Source organism: Bufo bufo, chromosome 3 (genome assembly GCF_905171765.1).
Source record: "Bufo bufo chromosome 3, aBufBuf1.1, whole genome shotgun sequence".
In the NCBI taxonomy this organism is placed as follows: Eukaryota; Metazoa; Chordata; class Amphibia; order Anura; family Bufonidae; genus Bufo; species Bufo bufo.
Genome location: NC_053391.1, coordinates 330,913,360 through 330,940,250, shown reverse-complemented (window position 1 = coordinate 330,940,250; position 26,891 = coordinate 330,913,360). Strand labels below are relative to the sequence as shown.

The window sequence follows — 26,891 nt, the reverse complement described above, 5'->3', positions numbered from 1 at the left end:
TGTAATGAGCGCAGTGACGTCATCAAAGGTCCTATTCCTCAAAGAAGAAGACAGAAGAGATACCGGCTGCGCGAATAAGTGGATTAAGGTTAGTTAAATTTTATTTTTATTTTCTTTACCCCCTCCAGCCCTATTGTACTATGCATTCTGTATTCAGAATGTATTATTTCCCCTTATAACATGGTTATAAGGGAAAATAATACAATCTATACAACACCTAACCCAAACCTGAACTTCTGTGAAGAAGTACGTGTCTGGGTACCACATTCAGTTTTTTATCACGCGCGTGCAAAACACATTGCACCCGCGCGATAAAAACTGAACAACGGAACGCAATCGCAGTCAAAACTGACTGCAATTGGGTACCTACTCGCGCGGGTTTGCCGCAACGCATCCGGACACGCTCGTCTGCAAGGGGCCTTACACGTGTGCTAGGAAACTGAAGGCATCTGGGTTGGTCCCATGTTCATATGTGCCCACATTGCTGAGAAAAACATAATATATGCAAATGAACCTCTAGGAGCAACGGGGGCGTTATTTTTAGAGACTCGGCTCTCTCTGCAACTGCTGCACCTCGACAGGGCCAGGCAGTGAAAACCTCACACCTGGTCCTGTCAAAGTGCAGAGGATAGTAATGGCAATGCCCCGTTGCTCCTAAAGGCTCAATTGCATATATTAAAACATTTTTCTCAGCAATGTAGGCACATATGAACATGGGACCAAGACAGATGCCTTTAGCTGCCAAGCGCACATGCGACAGATCAACGAGTTTCATAGGGAAAAATCTACTGACAGATGCCCTTTAATCCATCATGGGGATAGCAATATGTGATGCCAAACTCAATTTGATGGTTGGGGAAACACATAGAGAGGAGAGTGGGCCTTAGGAATACGCTTCTTCCTTTGCAATAGTTCTTTTTCTTTCAGTTTCTTTGCTTCTTTGTATACCTGTAATTTAAACAAAATCACAGAATTTGTGAGGATTAAAAGGCCAAAATAAGAATGTAACTTTCAAGCAGAGACCCCCTTCCTAAATTTTCCCAGCTGTAAATTAACCCTCTCTACTTTTCACAGTAGTCATGGTGCCTCTACTACAGTGTTTAGCAGACAGGAGTCCCTGTTTCGACTACTGCGCTCACCTCCCCCTCTGCTGGAGAACGGTGGTATCATATTATTACAGCCAGTGCATGCTTCTTCCAGGAGAAACCGTTGGATACTTCATAGCATTCAGCTCCACACATATAGCACCAGAAACACCTGGCCACAGAATGCAAGAAAGCCAAGAAGCAAAGCCTGACAGCTCCAGTTTAATAGTTGTCACAGTGACCCAGCAACAGTTATATTCTCAGCCAAAATAGACTGCTGCACTCTCTCCACAAAAAGCAGTACATTTAAAGAATGAAAATCACTTAGTGTACAGAACACCGACGTGTGAATGAGGCTTTAGGCTGCACCTCTAGCATCATTTTCTGCAATGTTTTCTTGAGGTTTTATTTTCTAGGCATAAATATGATATGCTCCAGGTACAGAGGGGCACTTGTGCCTACTGTAAACTCCATTATGAGACAGAGCTAGAGGTGACTGCAGGCACCCAGCATGTTATGTTTCAATCTGTCTGTGCAGGGAATTTAGCGCTTTAAATGAAGCTCTGACAGGTGCCAAGATATAAGAAATATAGTGGCACAGAATTTCACTTTTTTAGTTTTGGATGTTTTTAGTTTGTCTTGTTTTTTTGTGCTTTTAGTTGAACTATCTGATTTCTAGTATGAGCTAGGCTACTTTCACATCTGCGTTTTTAATCCCGCTATCGATATCAGTCATAGGATCTTAATAGCGGATGAAAACGCTTCCATTTTGTCGCCATTCATTGTCAATGGGGACAAAACTGAACGAAGCGGAATCCACGAAAATGCATTCCGTTCCATTTGGTTGCGTCCCCATCGCGATGTGGTGCGGAGCAAGACGGATCCGTCCTGACACACAATGTAAGTCAAGGGGGACGGATCAGTTTTCTCTGACACAATAGAAAACGGATCCGTCCCCCATTGACTTTCAATGGTGTTCATGACTGATCCGTCATGGCTTCAGATGCATGCGGTTGTATTATTGTAACGGAAGCGTTTTTGGCAGATCCATGACGGATCCGCAAAAAACGCTAATGTGAAAGTAGCCTTATGCTTTATTTCTATGGTGCACTACTTGTTCCTAGGATAAAGCAAACAAGAGGCGGATGCTAATGTCAATTGATCAGATAACTTTCAAGAGAATCTGTCAGCATGATCAATCCCTTTAAACCAGGCATATTGCCTGGTAGGGTTGATCATGCTGATTAAAATGATTTTTCTCTCTAGATTGAATAGTTGCAGAGAGATATTAATTTTTATATCTATCCAATATAACTAATTGGAGCAACAAGGGGCTGACCATAGCGCTAGGAGCACCGCTAGCGCAACACCCTTGTGCTCTGGTCACACCCCCCTCCCAGTCATGTGAGGTACTAGGGCACATCACTACTACAGAGAAAACGATGTGCACAACTGCCCCAGGTAACCTCCAGAAGCATAGACCACCGAAGCAACGGCGCTGGATCAGCAAGGACTGAACAGGTAAGTAAACTTTCTTTAATAACATCCCCAGATGTCGCCACAGTTTTTCAGGGTCCTGGAAAAATACTTAAACAAGCATTTTCTGGCCCCTTACAGGTGCTGCATGTGAAGAGCCTATGCAATCCCATCCTTGCACGTGTGAAAAGTAGGTGTGAGAAAGTGTACAAAGTACAATAACGGGTCATAGAAACCTAAAAAATGCCTACAGAACAAGCCATTATTTCCGTTTATCCCATACGTTCTACCCCCTTTATTCAATCCCAATGGTATTGCTCCAATGCATCCAAATGCAAAAAGAGATGTAAAGTTGCAGTTAGGAAGTTTTTAATTAAGACTACCACTCCTATGTAGTACTATTTGTCTCCATATTCCATTAAAGGGAACCTGCCAGCTCCCATATGCTGATCTCAGAGTGGCATAGTGTAGTGACAGACCCACTGATTTCAGAGGTCTGTTACTCCTGTGAGGACATTGCTACAAGAGAGGAGTCTGATGAAGCTTCCGGCCCTGCCCTCCCCACCTGCTGACGATGAATGAATACTCTCATCATCCATAGGCAGGGGATGCGTCATCAGACTGAGCACGCTGCGGGCCCCAGCAGGTCAGTACTCTAAAACTACTGAATGCAATCGTGGAGGAAGAGACCTCTGAAATCAGCGAGACTGTCACTACACTACACCCCCCTCAGGGCTGACCGCTTCCCTTTAACAAAACATCTGCAGTCACTCACTTCCATTCGTCCTCTCCTCTTGCCGACATATATTCGGACTGTTACCAATGAGTGGTGGGCAGACAGAAGTGGTGAGGCATGGATGGCTTGATGATGGAATATAACTGTAGACCTGACCACAGAGGATTTTATTGTATTTTAAAACCATGGAGACATATAGGTCCGCATAGGAGCGATGTACAGAAAACATAGATTTTCACAATGATGCATTACTAAATCCAAATTTCTTGTAAGGGCGTACATATCTGTACTTGTACATTACAGTTGCGGCTGAAAAATACAGAAAGAAAGAAAAATCAGACCTGCAAGCAGAAAGCTTTCTTTGCTATCCATCGTTTCGTTGCTCGTCTGTAGTATTCTGGAGGAAAGGTATATTCAATGCCAAGCTGAGCGCATACGTGTTCAAATGCATCAAAGCGTGTGCGACGCAGGAACTTTAACAGCTTCTTCCTCCTATCAATTGACATTAGCATCCGCCTCTTGTTTGCTTTATCCTAGGAAGAAGTAGTGCACAGTAGAAATAAAGCTTATCTCATACTAGAAATCAGATAGTTCAACTAAAACCACAAAAAAACAAGACAAAAGTAAAAACGTCCAAAACTAAAAACGTGAAATTCTGTGCCACTATATTTCTTATATCTTTGCACCTGTCAGAGCTTCATTTAAAGCACCAAATTCCCTGCACAGACAGATTGAAACATAACATGCTGGGGGCCTGCAGTCACCTCTAGCTCTGTCTCATAATGGAGTTCGGTATATAACAGTTTACAGTAGGCACAAGTGCCCCTCCAGTGGTGGCAGCGGGTCTTCAGAATGTTAGATTTTTAGTTTAGGTCAGTGCAGGGGATTTGGAGCTTTGTAACTGAAATACTGCGATTATTTTTTTAACGCTTTTGTTTTATTCTGGCAATTTTAAAGTCCTATATAGAAGCCTATCGAAAAATGCCAGAAAAAAAAAAAAAACACTAAATACCTAGAGCATACCACATTTTGGAAAAAAAGAAAAAACATGTAACATAACATCTGACTGCAGTGCTTATGCCCAGAAAAAAAAAACATCAAGAAAACATTGGAGAAAATGATGCTGTGAAACAAGTCTAAGCCTAAAGCCTCATTCATACATCAGGGTTTCACGGAAGTTTGCTGTACGCGTTCTCCATGGACAGCACAAGTACCCTTTAATTTTAATGTGTGTATTCAGACATCAGTGTTTTAGCACGGTCCGTGTTTTTAGCAGGGATGCATACTCTATTTCAGGGATCAGCAACCAGATGTTGTGAAACTACAACTCCCAGCAAGTTCCCTTCACTTCTGTGGGAGTTCAAAGAACAGCTAAGCAAGTGTGCATGATGGGAGATGTAGTTTCACAACACCTGGAGTGCCAGAGGTTGCTGATCCCTGCTCTATTTTTTCCGTGTCCACAGATCCATCAAGGACACACGGACCATACAGAGATGCATCATTTTCACGGATTTGAGCACGGACATGTGAATGAGGCTTAAAGGGGTTTCTTACCTCTGTCATTAGGGGACACATTCAAGACCACGGTCTAGTCATGGTCATGGACACCCTTCTTCATTTTGGGTGGATGATCAAACTTCCCAAGTCCAAGGTCAGTATCTTCCTCTCTCCAGAGAAGCTACTAGTAGCCACCTGCTTCATTCCCACCATCTGGATCCACTTCACGTCTGCATGAGGCCACATGGTGGCTGCTATAGAGGCCGTACCCTACTTACAGTTTTACACTTGTCCACTCCAGAACACCACCCAAAATGAAGGGTGTCCACAAAATTGGCTAGACCATGGCTTTGCCCGTGTACCCCAATGAACGAAAGAAAAAAAGATTTTACGGTAACGAAAAATTTTTTTTCCACCTTTTAGATACTGATGACCTATCCTCATTGGTCTTCAATATCATATCGATGAGAATCCGATCAGCTGTTTACAACAACTGCCGTTGCCTGAAACATAAGAGCAGATTGAGCCAAAAGAAGAAGGCTCTGTCCACAGCGTTGTGGTCTTCTCGCTAGCTTCTATTCAGCTCTGTCCACTGTTAGCTTTCCATCACTGGTGGCTTCTGCAGACAGCTGATCGGTGGGGGTGCCAGGTGTCATACCCTCAATCAGTGTAATGATGAGCTAGCTTCTGGAAAAGTTATCCACAACTATAAGGTGGAAAACCTGTTAAAGAGACCTACCTTTGGATGATTTTGAAGATGCTCCTTAAAATTTTGGATTCTAGCCGTTAAAGTAGCAACTGTAAACATAAAGGCACATCAGCAATTAGTGTTAAAATTAGGGACCTATTTCACTGCATTTTTTTAAGTGGCCCTAAGAACTCTTATCTTGTTTTACATTCAAAACTCTAGACTTTCTGACTTCTGCTAAAGTGGAAATGTGCTGAAATAGATTTCATGCTGTGAAGAAGAAATTGCATGTCTCCTGTTATCTACCTGAAACATTACACAAGGCACAGCAGAAGTGCATTCACCATTAGCAACCTAATAGTAATACAGCTTTCCTCTTATGTTATGCAGACTTCACAGAGGAACAGAGATGATGATGAATCGCACAATTCATCATCAATACCGGAGCTGTTCTTCACAATTCGTCTTGAGTATTGAAGGGGCTGTGCCTACAAATATAAATGTATCTTATCCAAATACCACATTTATCAAAAACTGCCTCATCCTAAGGCCTCAAAGCACATGAACGTTATAGGTTTTGCGGTCCGCAAAACACAGATAGCATCCGTGTGCGTTCTGCAATTTGCGGAACAGCATGGACAGCCTTTAATATAACTGCCTATTCTTGTCCGCAAAGCGCGGACAAGAATAGGACAGGTTACATTTTTTTTGTGGACCACGGAACGGAGCAACGGATGCGGACAGCACACGGAGTGTTGTCTGCATCTTGTGTGGCCCCATTTAAGTGAATGGGTCCGCATCCGAACCGCCAAAACTGCGGCTCGGATGCGGACCAAAACAACGGCCGTGTGAATGAGGCCTAAAGTTATTAGCTTAAAATTTCAACCATGTGGCAAACCCGTTTTGATATTCACTTGCTGTAGGTTACGTCCTGCGTTGGAGCCGTGTAATGTAGGACTGGGACATAGGAAGTGTCCTTGGTAAAAACAAGGGGCGTGCTTAGTGTTACATGATCTGCTGATGTCAGGACACATCTCCATGCCCTAAGACATGATGGGACAACCAACACATGACAAACCAGGGAGAAGGATTTAGGTATGGGGGATAAAAGAAAACGGTAAATTTAGAGGAGGGGGGGGGGAGAGGAGTGGGAGCTAAAGTAATTAAGGAAGTAATGAAAATAAATGTTAAACTTTGGAGTGAAAAGTAGTTGATGGCACAACCCCTTTAATAAGGAAGTCACTGAAAAATAAAAGTAGTATACAGAGAAGTGGCAGCAAACTTCCACAAAACTTCTGCTGCTTTTTGCCACGATTGCCAAGGACAAAAGATGATGAATGCATCATAGGAAACGGACATGTAACATCATCAGGTATTTCTGGGAGACGGGCTGTCTTCTACTTCCTGGGGACTGTAGTAATCTTATGTTTTTCTGTCAAACAACTGCAGCAAGACATTAACACATCCTGCTGTTCTGTGTATACAGAAAATATGCAAAGGAAATACACAGTCGAGTCACATTATTATGGCCACTGGCTAATATCCAGAGTAACCTCTGTGTGCAGCACGGACAGCAGCTGAATGAAAAATGAATGAATGGAATGGAATGAATGGGTCCGGATCCATTCCGCAATGTTGCTGAACGGATTCGGACACATTTTGCCGACGTGTGAATGGACCCTAACTGTGCAGTTTCAGAAATACTACCACCCCTGGCCCAAAAGTCAATCGCCCCTTTTTCTGATAACAGCAACAAGGTATACGTGTGCAGACAGCCTATGGCACACCTTTTTTACCCGCCAAGCCAGCTCATGACACGTGACTTCCTTCATGAGCTACACTCTGCGGATGTTGAAAGAAGGAAGTGGTCATAATTAGGGTTGTCACAATGCCAAAATTTTGATTCGATTTCGATCTCATAAAAAAAGCATTGAGATACTCGATACCATTCGATACCAAGAGAGAGAGAGAGAAAAAAAAAAAGCTGCGTGCATTCCGCATTTTATGGAACGTCCGGTCCATAAACGAACAGTCCTATCCTATTTTTTGGGGGGACAAGACTAAAAAATGGCGAATCGCGCAGTTTTTATTTTTTTTTCTGTTACGGCGTTCACCGCATAGGAGATTTTTTATAAATATTTTAATAGTTTGAACTTTTCGGACGTGGCGATTTGTAATATGTTTATTTATTGTTTATATATTTGATATGTAAAATTGGGAAAGGGGGTGATTTATACATAATATTTTGGGGTTTTATTTTTTATTTTTATTTAATAACTATTTCTCCCCTTAGAGGAGCCTAGCATCGGTAGAGGGAAAATCCTGGTATCGAATAGATACCGGTACAAAAGTATCGATTGGGTATCGATAATTTGATACCCGGTGCAACCCTAGTCATAATAATGTAATTCAACTGTGTAATAATATTTTCTGTACCTCATAGTATTGCATATTGTGCTGCAGAGCATCAACCATCTAGTTCACCTTGGTTCATGTACAGAATGCATGAAACACAATGAAGTGGGCTAATAAAAGACAAACTTTAATAGTCAATATTAAAACTATAGAGATATATTAAACAAAGAGGGGATACTACAACATGACACCCTCAGTGAGGCATACAACACTCTGGGTATAACAGCAGGGTAGACTATAAAAGTATATAAGATGGATCAGGATAACAAAGATGTGGCCACCTGACCATACACTGTCACCTACAATCCTAACTCTGAGGCACCCCGCAAGGGAAAACCAGCACAGAACAGACCCTACGCTGTCCTGATGCTTTTCTCTCCCTGTGTGCGTGGTTCATCAGGTCACTGGGGATCGTGGTATGTATTGACATCGCTTCTGGGTACATATCCTTACTCATACAGGTGAAACTCGAAAAATTTGAATATCGTGCAAAAGTCCATTTATTTCAGTAATGCAAATGAAAAGGAATTGCATTAATGCAGCTTAAAAAAAGAATTTTGTGGAAAGGTTCAATATTCTAGGCTCAAAGTGTCACACTCTAGTCAGCTAATTAATCCATACCCCCTGAGCAAAGGGTACCTGAGATTGTGACTTTGGGGTTTCATAAGCTGTAGGCCATAATCATCCAAATTATAACAAATAAAGGCTTGAAATATCTCTCTTTGCATGTAATGAGTCTATCTCATATGTTAGTTTCACCTTTTAAGTTGCATTACTGAAATAAATGAACTTTGCATGATATTCTAATTTTTCGAGTTTCACCTGTATATCTTTACCTTTTGCAATGGTGTGTTCCATGCTGGAATGCATCGTTTCTCCATCATGTCCAGATTCGTTGACCTTGGTTTGTTCAACACATGGGACATCTAAGTGTGCGTCATATCTCTATATTTTTAATACTGACTATTAATGGGTATGTCATTTTAATACTGTATGTTTCTTTCTCTGTGGACGACTGGGGCTAGAGGACATCACTAGCCAGTCAGAAAGATAGGACCCAATTTTTGTGCATCTATCTATTAGAACTGCATTACATATGGGTGCAATGCACTGGTGGTGATAGAAATAGCTTGCGATAAGGTGACCTATGTGATTTATTGCACAGCCAAAGCTAAATATTTTTGGGGGAAAATACTCAAGAAGCAGGTTTCAAATATATTAGATCCGAAACTAATCTAAAACGGTTAACAATATAATAGAGGATGCTCACCAGTTGAACTGGAGCCCGGCCCACTGACCACCACTCAGTGATATAAGTAAACAAAAAATTCTCAAAATAATTTGCATATAACTTTACTAATTCATATATATAATACAACACACTAAAAACAATACAGAAGTATAAATAAAAAACAAAACAGAATTCATACACCCTATCAAATAATCACGGTCCCTTTAAATGCGGAGCTCTCGCATATATAATGTTCATATAGAAAATTCATATGTATAAAAAAAAATTAAAACACGGTTTCCTTGTCTTGTAGTTCATCACTTTGGCGTGCAGTTAGTAGTGTCCGTTGATATTTGGCAATTGTATCTCTCTTCAGTGTCCACTGAATTGCAAAGTTCTCTTAATTGGTAACAAACTCATAAAACATCCTAACAGTCTGCTCCAATGTTCCCTTGTGGTTGAGTGCCGTATTGTATTGCTTGCCAGTCAACTCGTATGTAATGCGGCTGCGCATATATTGTATTCGTAAAGCACTTTCTTTAATCCGTAGTTGTTTTCAGCAATGCTTCATAGATTTGTTACTCACGGATTCTGATACAATGAGCGCTCATCTCCCACAGACAGACCTCGTTACATGACGGCTTGAATATGCAGCGGCTTCTCTTGCGCTTCCCCACGCATGCATATTGGGATCGTCAAGGCGCCAAGAGCCAGCCGGGGCTCTGCTGCACCGCAACACTGTTAGATGTCAATGCACACCTTCAGCTTGGAAACCGTGTGGGGTCTGCGCTCCTGAACATAAATGCATAACGGCGTAAAACCCGCCTGAACTCAGACCACCTTGTCGCTTGGTAGGTGGGCTTAGATGTGTTTTGATCAAAATGTATCGACCAAGTGTCTTAGATTTTATCAACAGAGTGAGGGCTTAGTCCATATGTTATGCTTGCATCTATTATTATAGTGCATTATTCTCTGTGAATGTATAAATGTAGCCATGTACATCCGCAACCTTCATTATCATATCGTGCAGGATGTTTTATATATTTTTTTCCCCGTGATTTGATGTCAATGCACACCTTCAGCTTGGAAACCGCCACCAGACGCACTGCCCACCAATGCAAACATTGTAGAAACATTCTCGGCACCCGACCTCTGACAGGGAGCTGCCGTCCGCGCAATTAACCCCTCAGGTGCCACGGATGGCAGCGCCCTGTCAGAGGTGCGTCCCCATCACCATGGGAACGCCTCGGGTTTAGAATATACCATTGGATCTGAGTTTTCACGATCATGAAAACTCAGATCTGAAAAAGCTAATAGTATTATTTTCCGTTATAACGGAAAATAAAGTGAAGTTCGGGTCCCCATTGACTTTAATGGGGTCCGGGGTCAAGTTCAAGTTCACCGGGTTCGCTCAACACGGTGACCAAGCAGTGGGCGTAGAGCAGTGACGCAGCCGCGGTGACAGAGCGGGGGGGGGGGGGGGCGTGGTGTAGTGACAGCGTGGGGAAGAAATGACAGAGCTGGAGGGGTGGAGCAATGAAAGGTTCTGTCAAGTCTCCGGCTCGGGGGGAGGAGCAGTGACAGAGCCCTTACAGAGCCAGGGGCATTGATAGAACTCTCCTCTGCCAGCATCCCTCAGAGGACCCCCTTTCTGCAGGTGTTGTCAAACTGGGAAGGCATGGTCCTTTCCATGCCACATCAGCAGCTCATTTGCCTAAACCACCTAGAGGTACGGGTAGTAATGTGCTAAGAGCAAGAGTGTGCACTAAACTAATTGCTGTGATCACATTAAGGCCTCGTTCACACCAGGCAGTGCGTTCCGGACCGATTCTGTCCAGAATGCACTGCACTGCGGCCGGCTAACTATATTGTGGGGCAGGAGGGGGCGTAGTGGTCTGTTGAAGTGATTGGCACCATAACCATGCCCAACGGCTGCAATGCGATCGGCTGCACAGGATCGCAAGGCACATTATGCCTGCGGTCCAGTCCAAGCAGCATTTTGACCGGACCTCTGGCATAATTGTGCCTTGCGATCCCGTGCATCCGATCGCCTGCGGCTGTGGCTACGGTGCCATTCACTTCAATGGTTCGTCACGCCCCCTCCTACCCCACAACATAGTGAGCCGGCCGCGATGTAGTGCATTCTGGACAGAATCATCTGGTGTGAACGAGGACTAAACTTAGAGTCATTTCACACCACAAAGAATGGAATGCAAGCCAGCCACCTCCCTGCATAAGGAAGCGTGGCGGTGGATTGAAATATGGTTTTGATTTGAAAAATGTTTTTGTATAAGGACAAGTAGATTGTCATGAGGGACAAGTAGATCGAGCCCCCACTTTAGTCCTTCGACAAGTAGTTTTTTTTTTTATTTCCACACCCCTGTGTGCGTTTATCTATCCTGCTCAATTGCAATAGTACATCCCCAACATAGTTGTATCATCTTCTCCTAACATATATCATACCATTAAAGAATATACAATAGACAAAAAAAAAAAAGAAAAAAAAAAGAAAAAGAGGAAAAAAAGGAGAGAGAAAAAAAAAAAATGAGAAAAATTGATTGAGGTAGGGGGTGAGGGGAAGGGAGCGTCATTGTGCTGAGATACAGCCTGGCATCGATGCTTCATGTGTTCCGTCCCCCCAACCCATTTATAGGAACCCGACGATCTCCAGTGCGTCAAGGATCCAAATTCATATATCTTCTTCGATTCACATCTGGACATTTGAGAGATAAAATCACCTCCCCTCCAATTTTCCCTGACGGATTCGATAGCTGCAAATTTCAAGCCCACTGGATTACTGGTGTATTCTGAAATGGTTAGATAGTGTATGCTTCTCATATCCCTTTTTGATGTTATTTATATGTTCAGCAAGTCCTGTTTTGAGGGCCCTCTTTGTTCTTCCTATGTACTGGTTTTGACATGGGTACTCTTAAATAAATAACAGATTTGCTATTGCATATGAGCATTTCCTTTATCTCCCATTTAAAGTGGTTCATTGTGGATGATATTGTAGTGGTCTTCCAAGTAAAGTTAATTTGGTCATAGACCACATCTATAAAAACCTTTCAGATTCATCCAATAGGTGAAGGTTACTTTCTTTTGGTTATACCTAATTGTTGCTATCTGTAGGCCCAAATTGGGCGCCCAAGTGTAGACAATTGGGGGCTAATTATTAGGGATTACGGGCCCAAATATTTTATCCTTATTTAACAGACGCCAATGTTTTTGAATGGCTCTGGCTACTTTTTTTGTGGTCCACGCTGAATGGTAATATAATTCTACTTGAATCTGATTCTACCAAACTATGGCAGATTCATGTAGAATTATATTACCATTCAGCGTGGACCACATACAAATGTGTAAGAGATTGCTTTTGACGATCCGGTCCAGTGATTTGAACCTACCTAAGAGGGTTTAAAACATGTGTGTTAGGTCCCAGGAATCATTCATTATTCTTGTACCACTGAGGAAGAAACAGTAAGTTCCGAAACGTGCCTGGTGGTGGTTTCCAAGCTGAAGGTGTGCATTGACATCTAACAGTGTTGCGGTGCAGCAGAGCCCCGGCTGGCTCTTGGCGTCTTGACGATCCCAGTACGCATGCGTGGGGAAGCGCAAGAGAAGCCGCTGCATATTCAAGCCGTCATGTAACGAGGTCTGTCTGTGGGAGATGAGCGCTCATTGTATCAGAATCCGTGAGTAACAAATCTATGAAGCATTGCTGAAAACAACTACGGATTAAAGAAAGTTTAAGAATACAATATATGCGCAGCCGCATTACATATGAGTTGACTGGCAAGCAATACAATACGGCACTCAACCACAAGGGAACATTGGAGCAGACTGTTAGGATGTTTTATGAGTTTGTTACCAATTAAGAGAACTTTGCAATTCAGTGGACACTGAAGAGAGATACAATTGCCAAATATCAACGGACACTACTAACTGCACGCCAAAGTGATGAACTACAAGACAAGGAAACCGTGTTTTTAAATGTTTTATACATATGAATTTTCTATATGAACATTATATATGCGAGAGCTCCGCATTTAAAGGGACCGTGATCATATAATAGTGTGTATGAATTCAGTTTTTTATTTATTTTTATGTATTGTATTATATACATGAATTAGTAAAGTTACCGTATATGCAAATTACTGTGAGCCAGCCATCTTTAAAACTGTACCCAATGCTGTACACACACCTTCTCTGTATCCGGACGCTACTTACTATAGATTTCTGTAGATGTATTGTCATCAGGGCTTCTCCTCACTTTATCCCCAAGCTGCTGGATTTTAATCTTCAGTTTATCAGACTAAAAAAGACAAAAGAGCAAAAAAAATTCAACCAAATCCTGTTCTTACCCACTATATTATTATTTTGGCTTCAAACAAAAAACTTTGACATGCTGTGATTTCCATGCTTTACACTGCTGTTATAACTGTCCTTCCCTCTTTGTATGAAAGATATACGCAACAAAAGTTACACAAAGTCAAAGCATACTTGGCAACTTTTGAAAATCATTTTCAGGAAGATTTAGAAGTGAGGCATATGGAATGTGTGCAAAAACATTGAGGGCTCAAGTCCCACCCTTTTTACAAACTACTCCCTTGTTTGGGCCCTTCCTTGCCTCAGAATGTAATGCAGTCTACTTTCTCTGGTAAAGTTTATGGTTAGACGCCTCTACTTGCTGGTGAGCCTTTACTTACAGGCATACAATGTAGTGGGAAGGACAAAGGTGGCTGAAACCCCACTGATGAGTTACTGTGGGGGCCACCATCATGCTGCTCCCTGACATGATGCCTAGCTGATGCTCAAAGCTCTATTAACAGCTCTCCCTGCCTGGCCCCTTACCAATCTTCTGTAAGTGAACTTGTCCCCCTGCCCACCAGGAACAAAGCACCAATCAGGTGCTGCACTGGCTCGGCACTCCCATCTCCTGGTCCACTATGGTAACAGAATGCTGCCATTCCCTTAGGCTACTTTCACATCTGCGTTTCTAATTCCGCTATTGATATCTGTCATAGGATCTCAATAGTGGATGAAAACGCTTCAGTTTTGTCTCCATTCATTTTCAATGGGGACAAAACTGAACGAAACGGAATGCACTAAAATGCATTCCGTTCCGTTTAGTTGCTCTACCATCGCGGACAGAATAACGCTGCAAGCAGCGTTTTTCTGTCCGTGGTGTGGTGCGGAGCAAGACGGATCCGTCCTGACACACAAGTCAATGATCCGTCTCCCATTGACTTTCAATGATGTTCATGATGGATCCGTCATGGCTATATAAGGCTACTTGCGTTTGGTGCGGATCAGTCATGGATCTGCACAGACGGATCCGTTCAGATAATACAACCGTCTGCATCCGTTCAGAACGGATCAATTGGTATTATCTTTAACATAGCTAAGACGGATCCGTCTTGAACACCACTGAAAGTCAATGGAGGACGGATCCATTTTCTATTGTGCCAGATTGTGTCAGTAAAAACTGATCCGTCCCCATTGACCGTTTGGCTCAGTTTTGTCAGACGGACAACAAAACGCTGCAGGCAGAGTTATGGTGTCCGCCTCCAAAGCGGAATGGAGACAGAACGGAGGCAAACTGATGCATTCTGAGCGGATCCTTTTCCATTCAGAATGCTGATCCGTTTTGGACCGCTTGTGAGAGCCCTGAACGGATCTCACAAACGGAAAGTCAAAACGCCAGTGTGAAAGTAGCCTAAGACATAATACAACCGGATCCGTTCCGTGACGGAAGCATTTTTGCAGATCCATGACGGAGACATGAGTGGCCAGATGTTCTGCAGCCTTTACCATGTGTCACAAGGCAGAGAGCATGCTGGGGAGACACTCTTTTCTGGCAGATATTTGAGATATGTTGGGAGGTCTCCCCGCTGGCAAGTATAAGCTAAGGACGACGTGCAATTTTGTAATTTTTTGTTGGTCTAATGCATCCTACATAAACGTGAAGCAACCTTACAAATAGCCTTGATTAAAAACGTCCTATAGTTTTGTGTATACAGCTCTTATGCAAAGCTATTTCTCTCTATGGGGATAGACTACAAGCAATCCTGGTGTATACCACAGTCATGGTTTATTTCTTCTCGCTAACGTGATGTACAACAGTAGAGTTAAGTCTCCTTTTTTGCATTAATTAGTGTGTGGATATATTATACACACTGTATATATGCACAGAAATACTGACCTGACTTGCCATATCCAGAGACAATAATCGTTTAACAACATCATTAACCCTGAATGGAAACACAAAAAAAAAAAAAAAGAACACTGTTTACAGGCAATGCCATCTACAATATATGTAAATACATACTGTAAAGTATACGTACTCTCTTCCCCTCTTTTTCTTGCATAAAAGCACATGAAACACAGACGTTAAACAATACTAGAAATGGACCTATGGTTCAAGTCAGCGATGCACAACTTTTTCTGGTCAGAGGACCAAGTTGTCAGATTAAACCAATCCCAAGGGACGTGATTAAAATTAAAGTGGTATTACCATCTGAAAGTATATGCCATAAATAACAGACAGGTGCTGGTTCCACCTCCAGGCCTCGCACCCATTCAGAAAATGGGGGTCCCTTTCTCCCCTCTTTGCATACCAGAAAGTGAGTCTCTCCATTTAAGGTGAGGCGAGTTGCTGAACTAACCCAATATTTCCCTATAATGAATGACCACCTCTCTGCTTCATTTACCCCTTACTGGAGTGCCATGCAGCGGTCAGGAGACCTCCACTCTGCCAGTATATGAGGCCACGCAGTGCATAACTGATACTCGCCACCCCTCTCTGACGTGGAATGTTAGCAGCCACTGGACACAGACAAGCATGAGTGTGACCAGATGGTTGGGGGCCGCACAGAGTGGCACCATGGCCGTATGTGGCCCGGGGACACCACTGGTTTTGATCCTAAGTATCTGTACACATCTGCACTAAGGCCGAGTTCACACGAACGTGTGTGACCCGTGCCTGTGCTGCGGCCCGCAAATGTCCCGTGCGGCCGTTCCGCGATTCCGGATTTGCGGACCCATTGAAGTGAATGGGTCCGCATCCGTGATGCGGAATTCACAAGGAACTGTGGCCGTGTATTGCGGCCCGCAATGCGGCCACAGATCACACACGTTCGTGTGAACTTAGCCTAAATATTTCCATTGTTTTATTCGGCCAGTGAGTTGAATGGACATGAACACTGCCTGAGGAACGCCAATGACTATGTTGGAGTTCAGTGAGTTTTCCATCCAGTCAAAATAGCACAGCATGCACCCGATTGATGAAAGCTCCCCACCACATATCACATGGCATTGCTCACCAGCATAAACCAAAGCAGTCTTGCAACTTGTTACTGAAACCTAGAAATCTTCATAGCAAACACGGGCTCACAGACTTACCAAGATGTACAAAATACATACAAGAATGCTATAACAACAATTAAACCAGAAACATTTTCTAGCCACTACTGCCATAGCAGAAGAAGCAGCTTTAAAGGGAACCAGTCACCACAAAATGCAATGCAATCTGCAGGCAGCCGGTTGTAGAGCAGAAGGAGCTGAGCAGATTGATATATAGTTTTGTGGGAAAAGATTCAGTAAAACTTGTAATTTATACATTTAAATCTCAGCTCCTTCTACCCTTAACCCCAGTGGCATGCCGGAGGGGGAAGGGGGGGTTAAAGGCAGGCCAGGTGCCAGTCGGCAGCCAGATTGTGGAGGGGCGACAGTTTACTGCTCTGCACAGGAGCCTATGGCTCCCATGCCCGAAGTTCAGACTCGTAGGCCTCAAGCCTATGAGGCAGGAGAACGCAGTGAGATCACCCTGATCTCCTACACTGGGTCTCACGAGATAAGGTGACAACGCAGCGCAGGAAGGCACAGTGATGTGTTGGCTAACGCCTTTGTGAGACGGAAGAACTCAGGACAGAGGCGGCAATAGAGAGCGAAACACAGGTGAGTATTTTTTTTTTCATGCATCAATGCTAATGCTGGCAGTACTGGGGGCACTACAGGGGTGGTGGATCATATGTGATCAGCGATAACGTCAATCACAGACATTTAAATCCTCAAATGCCATGGTGATTTATGACCATGGCATCTGAGAAGCTTTTACCTGGAAGTGCTGTGCTCCCTATGCGCCGAGAGGCTCCCGACACCAAGATCGGGGAACTCGTTTGTTCGTTGTGGTAGCCTCAAGCCTTCTCCAAGGCTTGCCGCAGCTATGTTCCTATCCATAGGAACATAACAAATCTCCCATACTTTTCAAGGATAATTCATTACAGTCTATGGGAAAAGCGATCTAATGATCGCATGTTCAAGTCCCCCTAGGGGAACTTAAAATAAGTGGGGGAAAAAGTGAAAAAGAGTTTTCAAAAATATAATAATTTTTTTTTAAAAAGCTATGTGAACAGGAAAAAAAAAAAGTTAGGGCTCCAGAAAATAAAAAGGTTATGGCTTTGGAAATGCAGGGAGTAGAAAACAAAAATACAAAAAAATTGAAAAATCGCAGGGTCAGGAAGGGGTTAAGTACTGCTAAGTGCACGTGGTCTACAGCCATCAGTGACTGGGGGCTAGTCATGGGTACACAGGTAATGCTATCAGTCACTGATAACATCTCCCATCACAAGTTTTACTGAATCTTCTCCCACAAAACGATATATCCGTCTGCTCAGACTGCACCGCATTTTGTGGAGACAGGTCCTCCTTAAGCTTCTGTGGACTCCAACCCCAGTTTTGGCTGGTAAAAAGAGGCATCAAAAGCTGCTCTGTATGAACAAGGCCTAACAGATAACTTACCCTTCTGTGTTTTGTATTCCAAGATACTCCTTCTTAAACATTGTAGGAGGTAAGTCATCCAGCTGGCTTGGCCCCCCTGAAACAAAAGACAGCTATGTAGAACCCATAAAGACACTAATGTGACACCGGTTTACCTGGCACATTCCTCTCTACGTAAAAGTGAGAAACATCATTGTCTAGATCTCTGTTCTCCACCTGTGGTATATGTACCCTCCTGTCTCTGGGGGGCTTACACTGCCCTCATGCTGTAATTTTAAGATAAATTCACATGTACAATAAGCTGCAATTTTTGACAGTAAAAATCCCTTCCAAACATCTGCATACGTGCCAACATTACAATAGTCAAAATCAGGACTATTTAACCTCTGAGAACCCCTCCAAACCATACTAGAACACCCACTTTTAGGTGAGGTTTTTCATATACACCACCCTTTTGAGGTCTGGGTCCCAGCATAATTGGGACTGTTGGCAAGTATGCATCTGAATATGGCAATCTGAAATTTTCCCACCGGCCACTAGGCCTAAAATATAGGACTTCCTGTCTGTCCAGAGGAGCTACATGGGCCGTAGACACAATGGACAGGAGGGGGCCCCATTGACTTATATGGTAGAGTTTTCTAGGCATGCTCTGTGATAAACGGTGATATTAAAGAAGTGTTACTTGTCATTGTAAGTAGAATATTAAATAGATATTGATAAGGAAACCTAAAAAATAAAAAAAATTCGAAACAAAATTTAAACATTTAAAAGGACACTGACAGGCCCAATAAGCATATTTAGCTACATATTGTACATGACTGCACAGGTCTTCTAAAGTGTATTAAAATCATATAAGTATACGCCCGGTCCACCTTATAAATAAAGTAAACTGATGTTTTATAACCTGGTAGAATCGTCTTCTTTCTGCCCAAGGGGCAGCGTTTCATCTCCACTTCTGCCCAGCCAGCCTCCCTCAACCGCCGCCCAGCTCATCAATATTCACTTCGCTGGGCGGCTTCTGCTGTCCCCGACTGCTCTGAAGAGTGCCCAGCGCAGGCACAGAACGCAGCGGCCTCTAAGAAGAAGAGTGGACGCAGGCGCGATGTGATCCCGGCCAGTGAGGGTGCCGGGCGCATGCGCTGAAGATGAAATGTCCGATGCCCATAGCTTTCTACTGGGCATGCGCCGGATCTTGTAAAGTCGGGGACAGCAGAAGCCGCCCAGCGAAGTGAATATTGATGAGCTGGGCGGCGCTTCAAAACGGCAGTTGGCTGGGCGCAAGTGAAGCTGAAACGCCGCCCCTTGGGCAGAAGGAAGATGATTCTACCAGGTTATAAAACATCAGTTTGCTGTATTTATAAGGTGGACAGGGGGTATACTTATATGATTTTAATACACTTTAGAAGACCTGTGCAGTCATATATGTAGCTAAATATGCTTATTGGGCCTGTCAGTCTCCCTTTAAATAATATGTCACTTTCTTATGATACATTCTTTTTAAAGGGGTTGTCATAGGACAACAACTTATGCCTAGGACTGGGTGATTTTGCAAAAAAATAAAAATGTTACGACAGTGGGTGTGGAACCACTGTGCCAACCAAAGTTTTTGAATTAGGGTTAAACCTAAGGGCCTTATCCTGGTTCCCTGGTTTTCACCCTAGTTTAGGGAACGCACCAGGCCACTACCTCTTGGTGTAGTCTGTGTGTGGTTGGCTGAGGAGACATCGCTGTGTAGCATCGGTGGCACGGGCAAAACTCAGTCAGTAACAGGCTAACATCAGGGCAGACAGAGTATGTGCGAATCCATGAAACAGTCCAAAAGTCAGGGCAGGCATCGAAGGGTCAATATGGTAATTAGGCATAGGTCAGGCAGCGGACATTTAGTCAGAAGTTGGTAAATGGATTGACAAACAGAACAGCACACCTTTGCAGGAACCAGCAAGCCAGACAAATCTATTGCCCAGGGTTGCCACCCATTAGCTGGAGAAGATTAGGGTGCACACAAGCTGACCATTTAAGAGCCAAGGAGCGCACGCACATCCTACGGGGAGACTGGAGAGCCCTAGGGGGCAAGCACAGGGGATTCCATCAGCCAGGGCCACTGCTAGAGGGCAGAGGAAGGCCAGCTGGTCTGCACCACTGGAACAGAAGCAGCAGCTGGGTAAGTGTTGGGGCACCCATGCCTGCCCAGGAAAGCAAGATGGCGGGGGGGAACATGCCACCGGCATAACAAAATAATCTTGATTATATTCAATTTAAGGACAATTAGCAATTTATCTTGTTTTTTGTAGGATGAATTGTAGTTTTTAGCTACACCATTTTGGTGTAAATATACCGTATTTTTCGCTTGATAAATAAAATAAAAAAATAAATAAAGTGGAGGAAGAATGGCAGTGTGTCTTATAAAGCGGATACTAGTATGCAAAAGGTGCGTGGAGCAAAACACCATGTACAGCGTCAGGACGTAGTGTGCAAGCTTTGACCCAACGCTGCACACAGTCAGGTGGCAGTGCAGCACGGGCCAGAGAAGACAAGGGAGCCGACTGCTGCAGAGACCGCCAGACCTGGAGAGGAGTAGAGCAACAGGAGAGGTAAATGAATGTATTTATTTTAAAGGGAACCTGTGATCACCTTTATACTGCCCATACTAACGGCAGCATAAAGTAGAGACAGGTGAGTTAATTTCAGCGGTCTGTCATTTATAAGTTAAAAGTAAGTGGTTGCCGAGAACCAACCTCACAATCATTGCAGATTGGGCCTAGAAAAGAGTCCCGGCCACCTGAGAAGAGTCCTGGTTATTCATGAAATCCTGCTCTCCTGCCCACCTGCTGATGACTGACAGTCTTCTACCTAGTTTTCTCCCTTTCTCTCTAGGAGAGAACTGCCAATCATCAGCAGATGGGTGAGAGAGCAGGAGATTAGGAATAACCAGGACTCTTCTCGGGTAGATTTGACCCTTTTCCAGGCCTGGACTACAATGATTATGATGCTGGTTCTCAGCAACCACTTACTTTTAGCTCCTGAATGACACACCGCTGACATCAGCATTTCTGTCACTACATTATACTGCCCTCAGTACAATCAGTTGACAACAGGTTCCTTTTAAGGTCTGATAGGGGTCTGTGATGGAAGTCTGATGCAAGGTCCTGATCTGGGGGTCTGATGCAAGGTCCTGATCTGGGGGTCTGATGCAAGGTCCTAATCTGGGGGTCTGATGCAAGGTCCTGATCTGGGGGTCTGATGCAAGGTCCTGATCTGGGGGTCTGATGCAAGGTCCTGATCTGGGGGTCTGATGCAAGGTGCTCCTCTAAAACCTGTGGTCGGTCTTATCATCAAGCGTGTCTTATAAAGCAAAAAAATACGGTAGCTTATTGACATTTATTTTAAAAAAATTGTTGTGTGATCGTGGGAAAAAAGGCTATTCCACTATTTTTTGCACCTTAAGTTTTATAATTAGTGCGTTACTTTTTATTGTATGGGTAATGGTGATAAGAAATATGTATGGTTTTGTTTTTTTACTACTTTTGCATAATAATAGCATGCATCATGCAATAACAATAGTTTTTTTAAGTTGTTGCACTCCAAGAGTCAGAACTTAGGCTGCTCTCACATCTGCGTTGCAGTCTCCTTTTGGGGCTTCTGTCACATCGTTCATCAAAAATAAGAGGGAGAAAAAAAAAAACTCTGACCTGAAAAAAAACCCTGAACAGATACCATTATAGGAGACGCTGTTCCCTTCATTTATGTGCTGAACCCGGCACTTCCGTGCTTCTATAAGGGAGAAGAAGAATGGAAACACGTTGCAGATGTGAAACAACCTAATTCATTTTGTTGCTTAGGTCGTTTTGTAAAGGCTTGTTTTTTGCGGGACAAAATGTGTTTTTCATTGGTTCCATTTTGGGATACATGAGACTTACTGATTAAGGCCCCCTGCAAACAAACGTGTGCTTCCTGTTGCTGTATTGCGGATCCGCAATACACAGGTGCCGTTCCGTGGGCATTCCGCATCAGGGATGCGGACCAATTCACTTGAATGGGTCCGCAGATGCGGAATGGAAGCACAGAACGGAACCCTGAGCTGCAAAACCAAGCACAGTCGCGATACAATGTACGGCGCTGTGCTTGGTGAGCTGCGATAACGCTGTAGCATTCACAGGAGCGCTGGTGTCTTCTCAAACAGCTGATCGACGGGGGTTCTGGATGTCGGACCCCCACAGGCCAGATACTGATGACCTATCCTGAGGATCCTATACATGGGATAGGGGATACGTGTATGATCGGCGAAGGTTTGTCCCCTGGGGCAGTGTTCCACTGCTCCATTGAACTCTACCAGGTTTCTGGAAATAGCAGACTCTGCCGCTCCATTCAAAAGGAGGACACAGGCGCACGTCCCCCCCGATCAGCCACTTATCCTTTGCATAGGGGAAGTTGTCGTGGGACAAGCCCTAGAATTCCTTCCGCAGAACTGAAGCTCCATCCACTTTCTCCTACGTATTTGTACGTGTCCAATAATCTGCGTGGAATTGCTATTCAGATGCAATACTGACCAGGAGATTTCACCGTGGCGTACGTCCTGGACACATGGAGAAGACTGGCCCCTGAAACAAAAGCCACACTTTAATTCATACATTTGTGAATGGTCAGGAATCACCCGTCATTTATACAGCAGGGACATCCTCAGGGTCACGTGTCTATTTACCACAGGTATAAGAGAGCCCCCTGTGACCTGCACCACTACACATACTTGCTGCCAGCGACCTCGCGTCTCCGAAGCATGTCTGACACTTGGCTGCTTCCCTTCCAGCCGACACCAGCCTGGGCCCTGCCCTGATGCCCAGGCCCAGGACCTCGAACACGGCTGTCCGCAACGCAAACATCCCCACTCGGCGGTCACTGGCAGGACAAGGGCGCAGACATATTGGAAAGGCTGGAGCAATCGAGCGCTGATACGGAAGAGGAGGAGTTAGCCCTGACTGAGCGACATTTCCGTGCTTCATCGGTGTCTGCCAGTGCCAGATACCTAACGCTCGCTGATGTGAACAGTTCAGGGTCACTTCTAGATGCAGATTTCAAATCCATGCAGAAAAATGTTGTATGAACCGCAACGCAGATTCCCAGTGGAAACAATGGGGCGTGGGTTTAACACAGAAATCCGTGGGAGATATCAGCATTGTGAACATCTCCTTAAACTGGTGCTATTACATGAGCTCTCAAAGGACCCCACAGCAAAATTTAGCATGGGATCCCCCTGGCCCACCCAGATTCCCAGTGCGTGTGTGTTAGAGCTCATGCCCACGAACGTAAGGGCTCTGTGGCCATGCTGCGGACCGCAAAGCACGGGCACCGACCATGGGGCAGCTGCATGCGGATTGAGGACCCATTCACTTGCATGCACTACTTTTTTGCAGTGCGGAGGAATGGCCAGAAACACCACGGAAGCGCTCCGTAGTGCTTCTGTGGGGTTCTGATCCGTGCTTCCGCACCACATCTTCGGCTTTGCGGACCCATTCAAGTATGTGGGCCGCAACGGCTGTGTGCATGAGCCCTTAGGCTACTTTCACACTCGTGTTTGGTGTGGATCCGTCATGGATCTGCACAAACTGATCTGTTCAGATAATACAACCATCTGCATCTGTTCAGAACGGATCCGTTTGTATTATCTTTAACATAGCAAGGACGGATCCGTCCCCATTGACTTACATTGTGTGTCAGAACGGATCCGTTTAGCTCAGTTTCGTCAGACGGACACCAAAACACTGCAGGCAGAGTTATGGTGTCTGCCTCCAGAGCGGAATGGAGGCTGAACGGTCCAAACTGATGCATTCTGAACGGATCCTTTTCCATTCAGAATGCATTAGGGCAAAACTGATCTGGCTTGTCAGAGCCCTGAACGGATCTCACAAACGGAAACCAAAACGCCAGTGTGAAAGTAGCCTTAAAGGGAACCTGTCACCTCCAACAAAGATCCCAAGCCGGCAGCAGTACCTTAGAGTAGCCAGCAGCATGTTTGTAACGATCACTTTCTTCCTGCAGGCAGATGAAGCAGAAGCTGTAAAAACGTTCTTTAATCCCCTGCCGGTGTTTTGTTAGATTTCCCTACCCTCGTCACTTCCAGCCGCACCGGACATGACGAGGTGTGCCGCGCAGGCACACAACGATGGGGTAGGGAAATTTCACAGCAGAGTTATCTGGACACTGCGCATGCGCCGGGAGCCTCACCAGCGGTTGGGGTAGGGAAAAATTACGGGCCAGTGCGCAGGCGTGGTGATCGGATGGATGTTCTCAGCTGGACACCGGCCGATACTGCACATGCGCTGGGAGCCTCACTAGCGGTTAGCTGGACACCGGCCGACACTGCGCAGGCGCCGCTGTCTCCGTGACTTCAAGTCTGACTAGAGAAGTGGGCCGGCAGGGGATTAAAGATCGTTTTTACAGCTTCTGCTTCATCTGCCTGCAGGAAGAAAATGCTTGTTACAAACATGCTGCTGGCTACTCTAAGGTACTGCTGTCGGCTTGGGATCTTTGTTGGAGGTGACAGGTTCCCTTTAAACAGTTCCAGAGAACACAGAGCTCGACTCCGCAGATTTCTGATGATTTCACAATCATTTTATTAAGTGGAAAACATTTTTAATAAAAAAACAAACAAAAAAAAACTGTGTCAACTATTTTTATCCAACTTTATACACTGCTCAAAAAAATAAAGGGAACACTTATACAACACAATGTAACTCCAAGTCAATCACACTTCTGTGAAATCAAACTGTCCACTTAGGAAGCAACACTGAGTGACAATCAATTTCACATGCTGTTGTGCAAATGGGATAGACATGTGGAAATTATAGGCAATTAGCAAGACACCCCCAATAAAGGAGTGGTTCTGCAGGTGGTGACCACAGACCACTTCTCAGTTCCTATGCTTCCTGGCTGATGTTTTGGTCACTTTTGAATGCTGGCGGTGCTTTCACTCTAGTGGTAGCATGAGAAGGAGACTACAAGCCACACAAGTGGCTCAGGTAGTGCAGCTTATCCAGGATGGCACATCAATGCGAGCTGTGGCAAGAAGGTTTGCTGTGTCTGTCAGCGTAGTGTCCAGAGCATGGAGGCGCTACCAGGAGACAGGCCAGTACATCAGGAGACGTGGAGGAGGCCGTAGGAGGGCAACAACCCAGCAGCAGGACCGCTACCTCCGCCTTTGTGCAAGGAGGAACAGGAGGAGCACTGCCAGAGCCCTGCAAAATGACCTCCAGCAGGCCACAAATGTGCATGTGTCTGCTCAAACGGTCAGAAACAGACTCCATGAAGGTGATATGAGGGCCCGACGTCCACAGGTGGGGGTTGTGCTTACAGCCCAACACCGTGCAGGACGTTTGGCATTTGCCAGAGAACACCAAGATTGGCAAATTCGCCACTGGCGCCCTGTGCTCTTCACAGATGAAAGCAGGTTCACACTGAGCACATGTGACAGAGTCTGGAGACGCCATGGAGAACGTTCTGCTGCCTGCAAGATCCTCCAGCATGACCGGTTTGGCATTGGGTCAGTAATGGTGTGGGGTGGCATTTCTTTGGAGGGCCGCACAGCCCTCCATGTGCTCGCCAGAGGTAGCCTGACTGCCATTAGGTACCGAGATGAGATCCTCAGACCCCTTGTGAGACCATATGCTGGTGCGGTTGGCCCTGGGTTCCTCTTAATGCAAGACAATGCTAGACCTCATGTGGCTGGAGTGTGTCAGCAGTTCCTGCAAGATGAAGGCATTGATGCTATGGACTGGCCCGCCCGTTCTCCAGACCTGAATCCAATTGAGCACATCTGGGACATCATGTCTCGCTCTATCCACCAACGTCACGTTGCACCACAGACTGTCCAGGAGTTGGCAGATGCTTTAGTCCAGGTCTGGGAGGAGATCCCTCAGGAGACCGTCCGCCACCTCATCAGGAGCATGCACAGGCGTTGTAGGGAGGTCATACAGGCACGTGGAGGCCACACACACTACTGAGCCTCATTTTGACTTGTCTTATGGACATTACATCAAAGTTGGATCAGCCTGTAGTGTGTGTTTCCACTTTAATTTTGAGTGTGAGTCCAAATCCAGACCTCCATGGGTTGAAAAATTTGATTTCCATTTTTTTATTTTTGTGTGATTTTGTTGTCAGCACATTCAACTATGTAAAGAACAAAGTATTTCAGAAGAATATTTAATTAACTCAGATCTAGGATGTGTTATTTTTGTGTTCCCTTTATTTTTTTGAGCAGTGTATATCAGAAAAAATGGAAAAGTTGCTTTATAAATATGGCTCTCATTCTGATTATTTGTCAGTGTATTTACACAGACAACTGGTATAATATACTGATAAATCGGCTTCCCTTCACACAGTATACTATAAAAGGGTATTGTTTAAATCTCATGCACTGTAAGGACCTGTTGACGTCACAATGGAAGCTTCTGTTTCAATAGTTTTTATTGAGTTTTTCATTTCAAACGGTTAAAGAAAGTACATTACAGTTTGATTTGTTACAGTGTCAAGCAGAATACCATTATAATCAGGTAATCAAATCAGAATATAAATTCCAATATAATACAATTATTCAGATAACATTATTTTATGTAAAGCATCATCCTATACTTTATTGTGCTTTAATGAAGCAACCTTCTACACTGCCTGTCCAAAAAAAAAAGTTGCCACCTGGATTTAACTAAGCAAATAGTTATGAGCCTCCTATTGGATAATTACTGCATGGGCGATTATCTTTCAGCTGGCAATGAGTTATTTAACCCCAACTGGTGCAATGAGTTGCTTTTCATTTCTTAAACAACCATGTTGAAAGACACATCTCGTGGTCGTGGAAAAAATGTTAGTCTGAGAAGGGTCAAATCGTTGGCATGCATCAAGCAGAGAAAACATCTAAGGAGATTGCAGAAACTACTAAAATTGGGTTAAGAACTGTCCAACGCATAATTAAAAACTGGAAGGATAGTGGGGACCCAT

At 44.4% G+C, this 26,891-nt stretch overlaps 1 protein-coding gene across 1 annotated transcript; it reads right to left on the bottom strand.

Moving 5' to 3' along the window:
• Positions 1-701: 701 nt before the first annotated feature.
• On the bottom strand, positions 702-22,846 carry MRPS15 (mitochondrial ribosomal protein S15). The gene is made up of 8 exons (XM_040424417.1): positions 22,651-22,846; positions 22,454-22,504; positions 17,928-18,003; positions 15,331-15,379; positions 13,356-13,440; positions 5,534-5,592; positions 3,639-3,830; positions 702-948 (listed from the first exon to the last, which is right to left on the bottom strand). The coding sequence occupies exons 1-8, from the start codon at positions 22,781-22,783 to the stop codon at positions 841-843; spliced, it is 753 nt and encodes a 250-aa protein (XP_040280351.1). The 5' UTR covers positions 22,784-22,846; the 3' UTR covers positions 702-840.
• Positions 22,847-26,891: the final 4,045 nt, after the last annotated feature.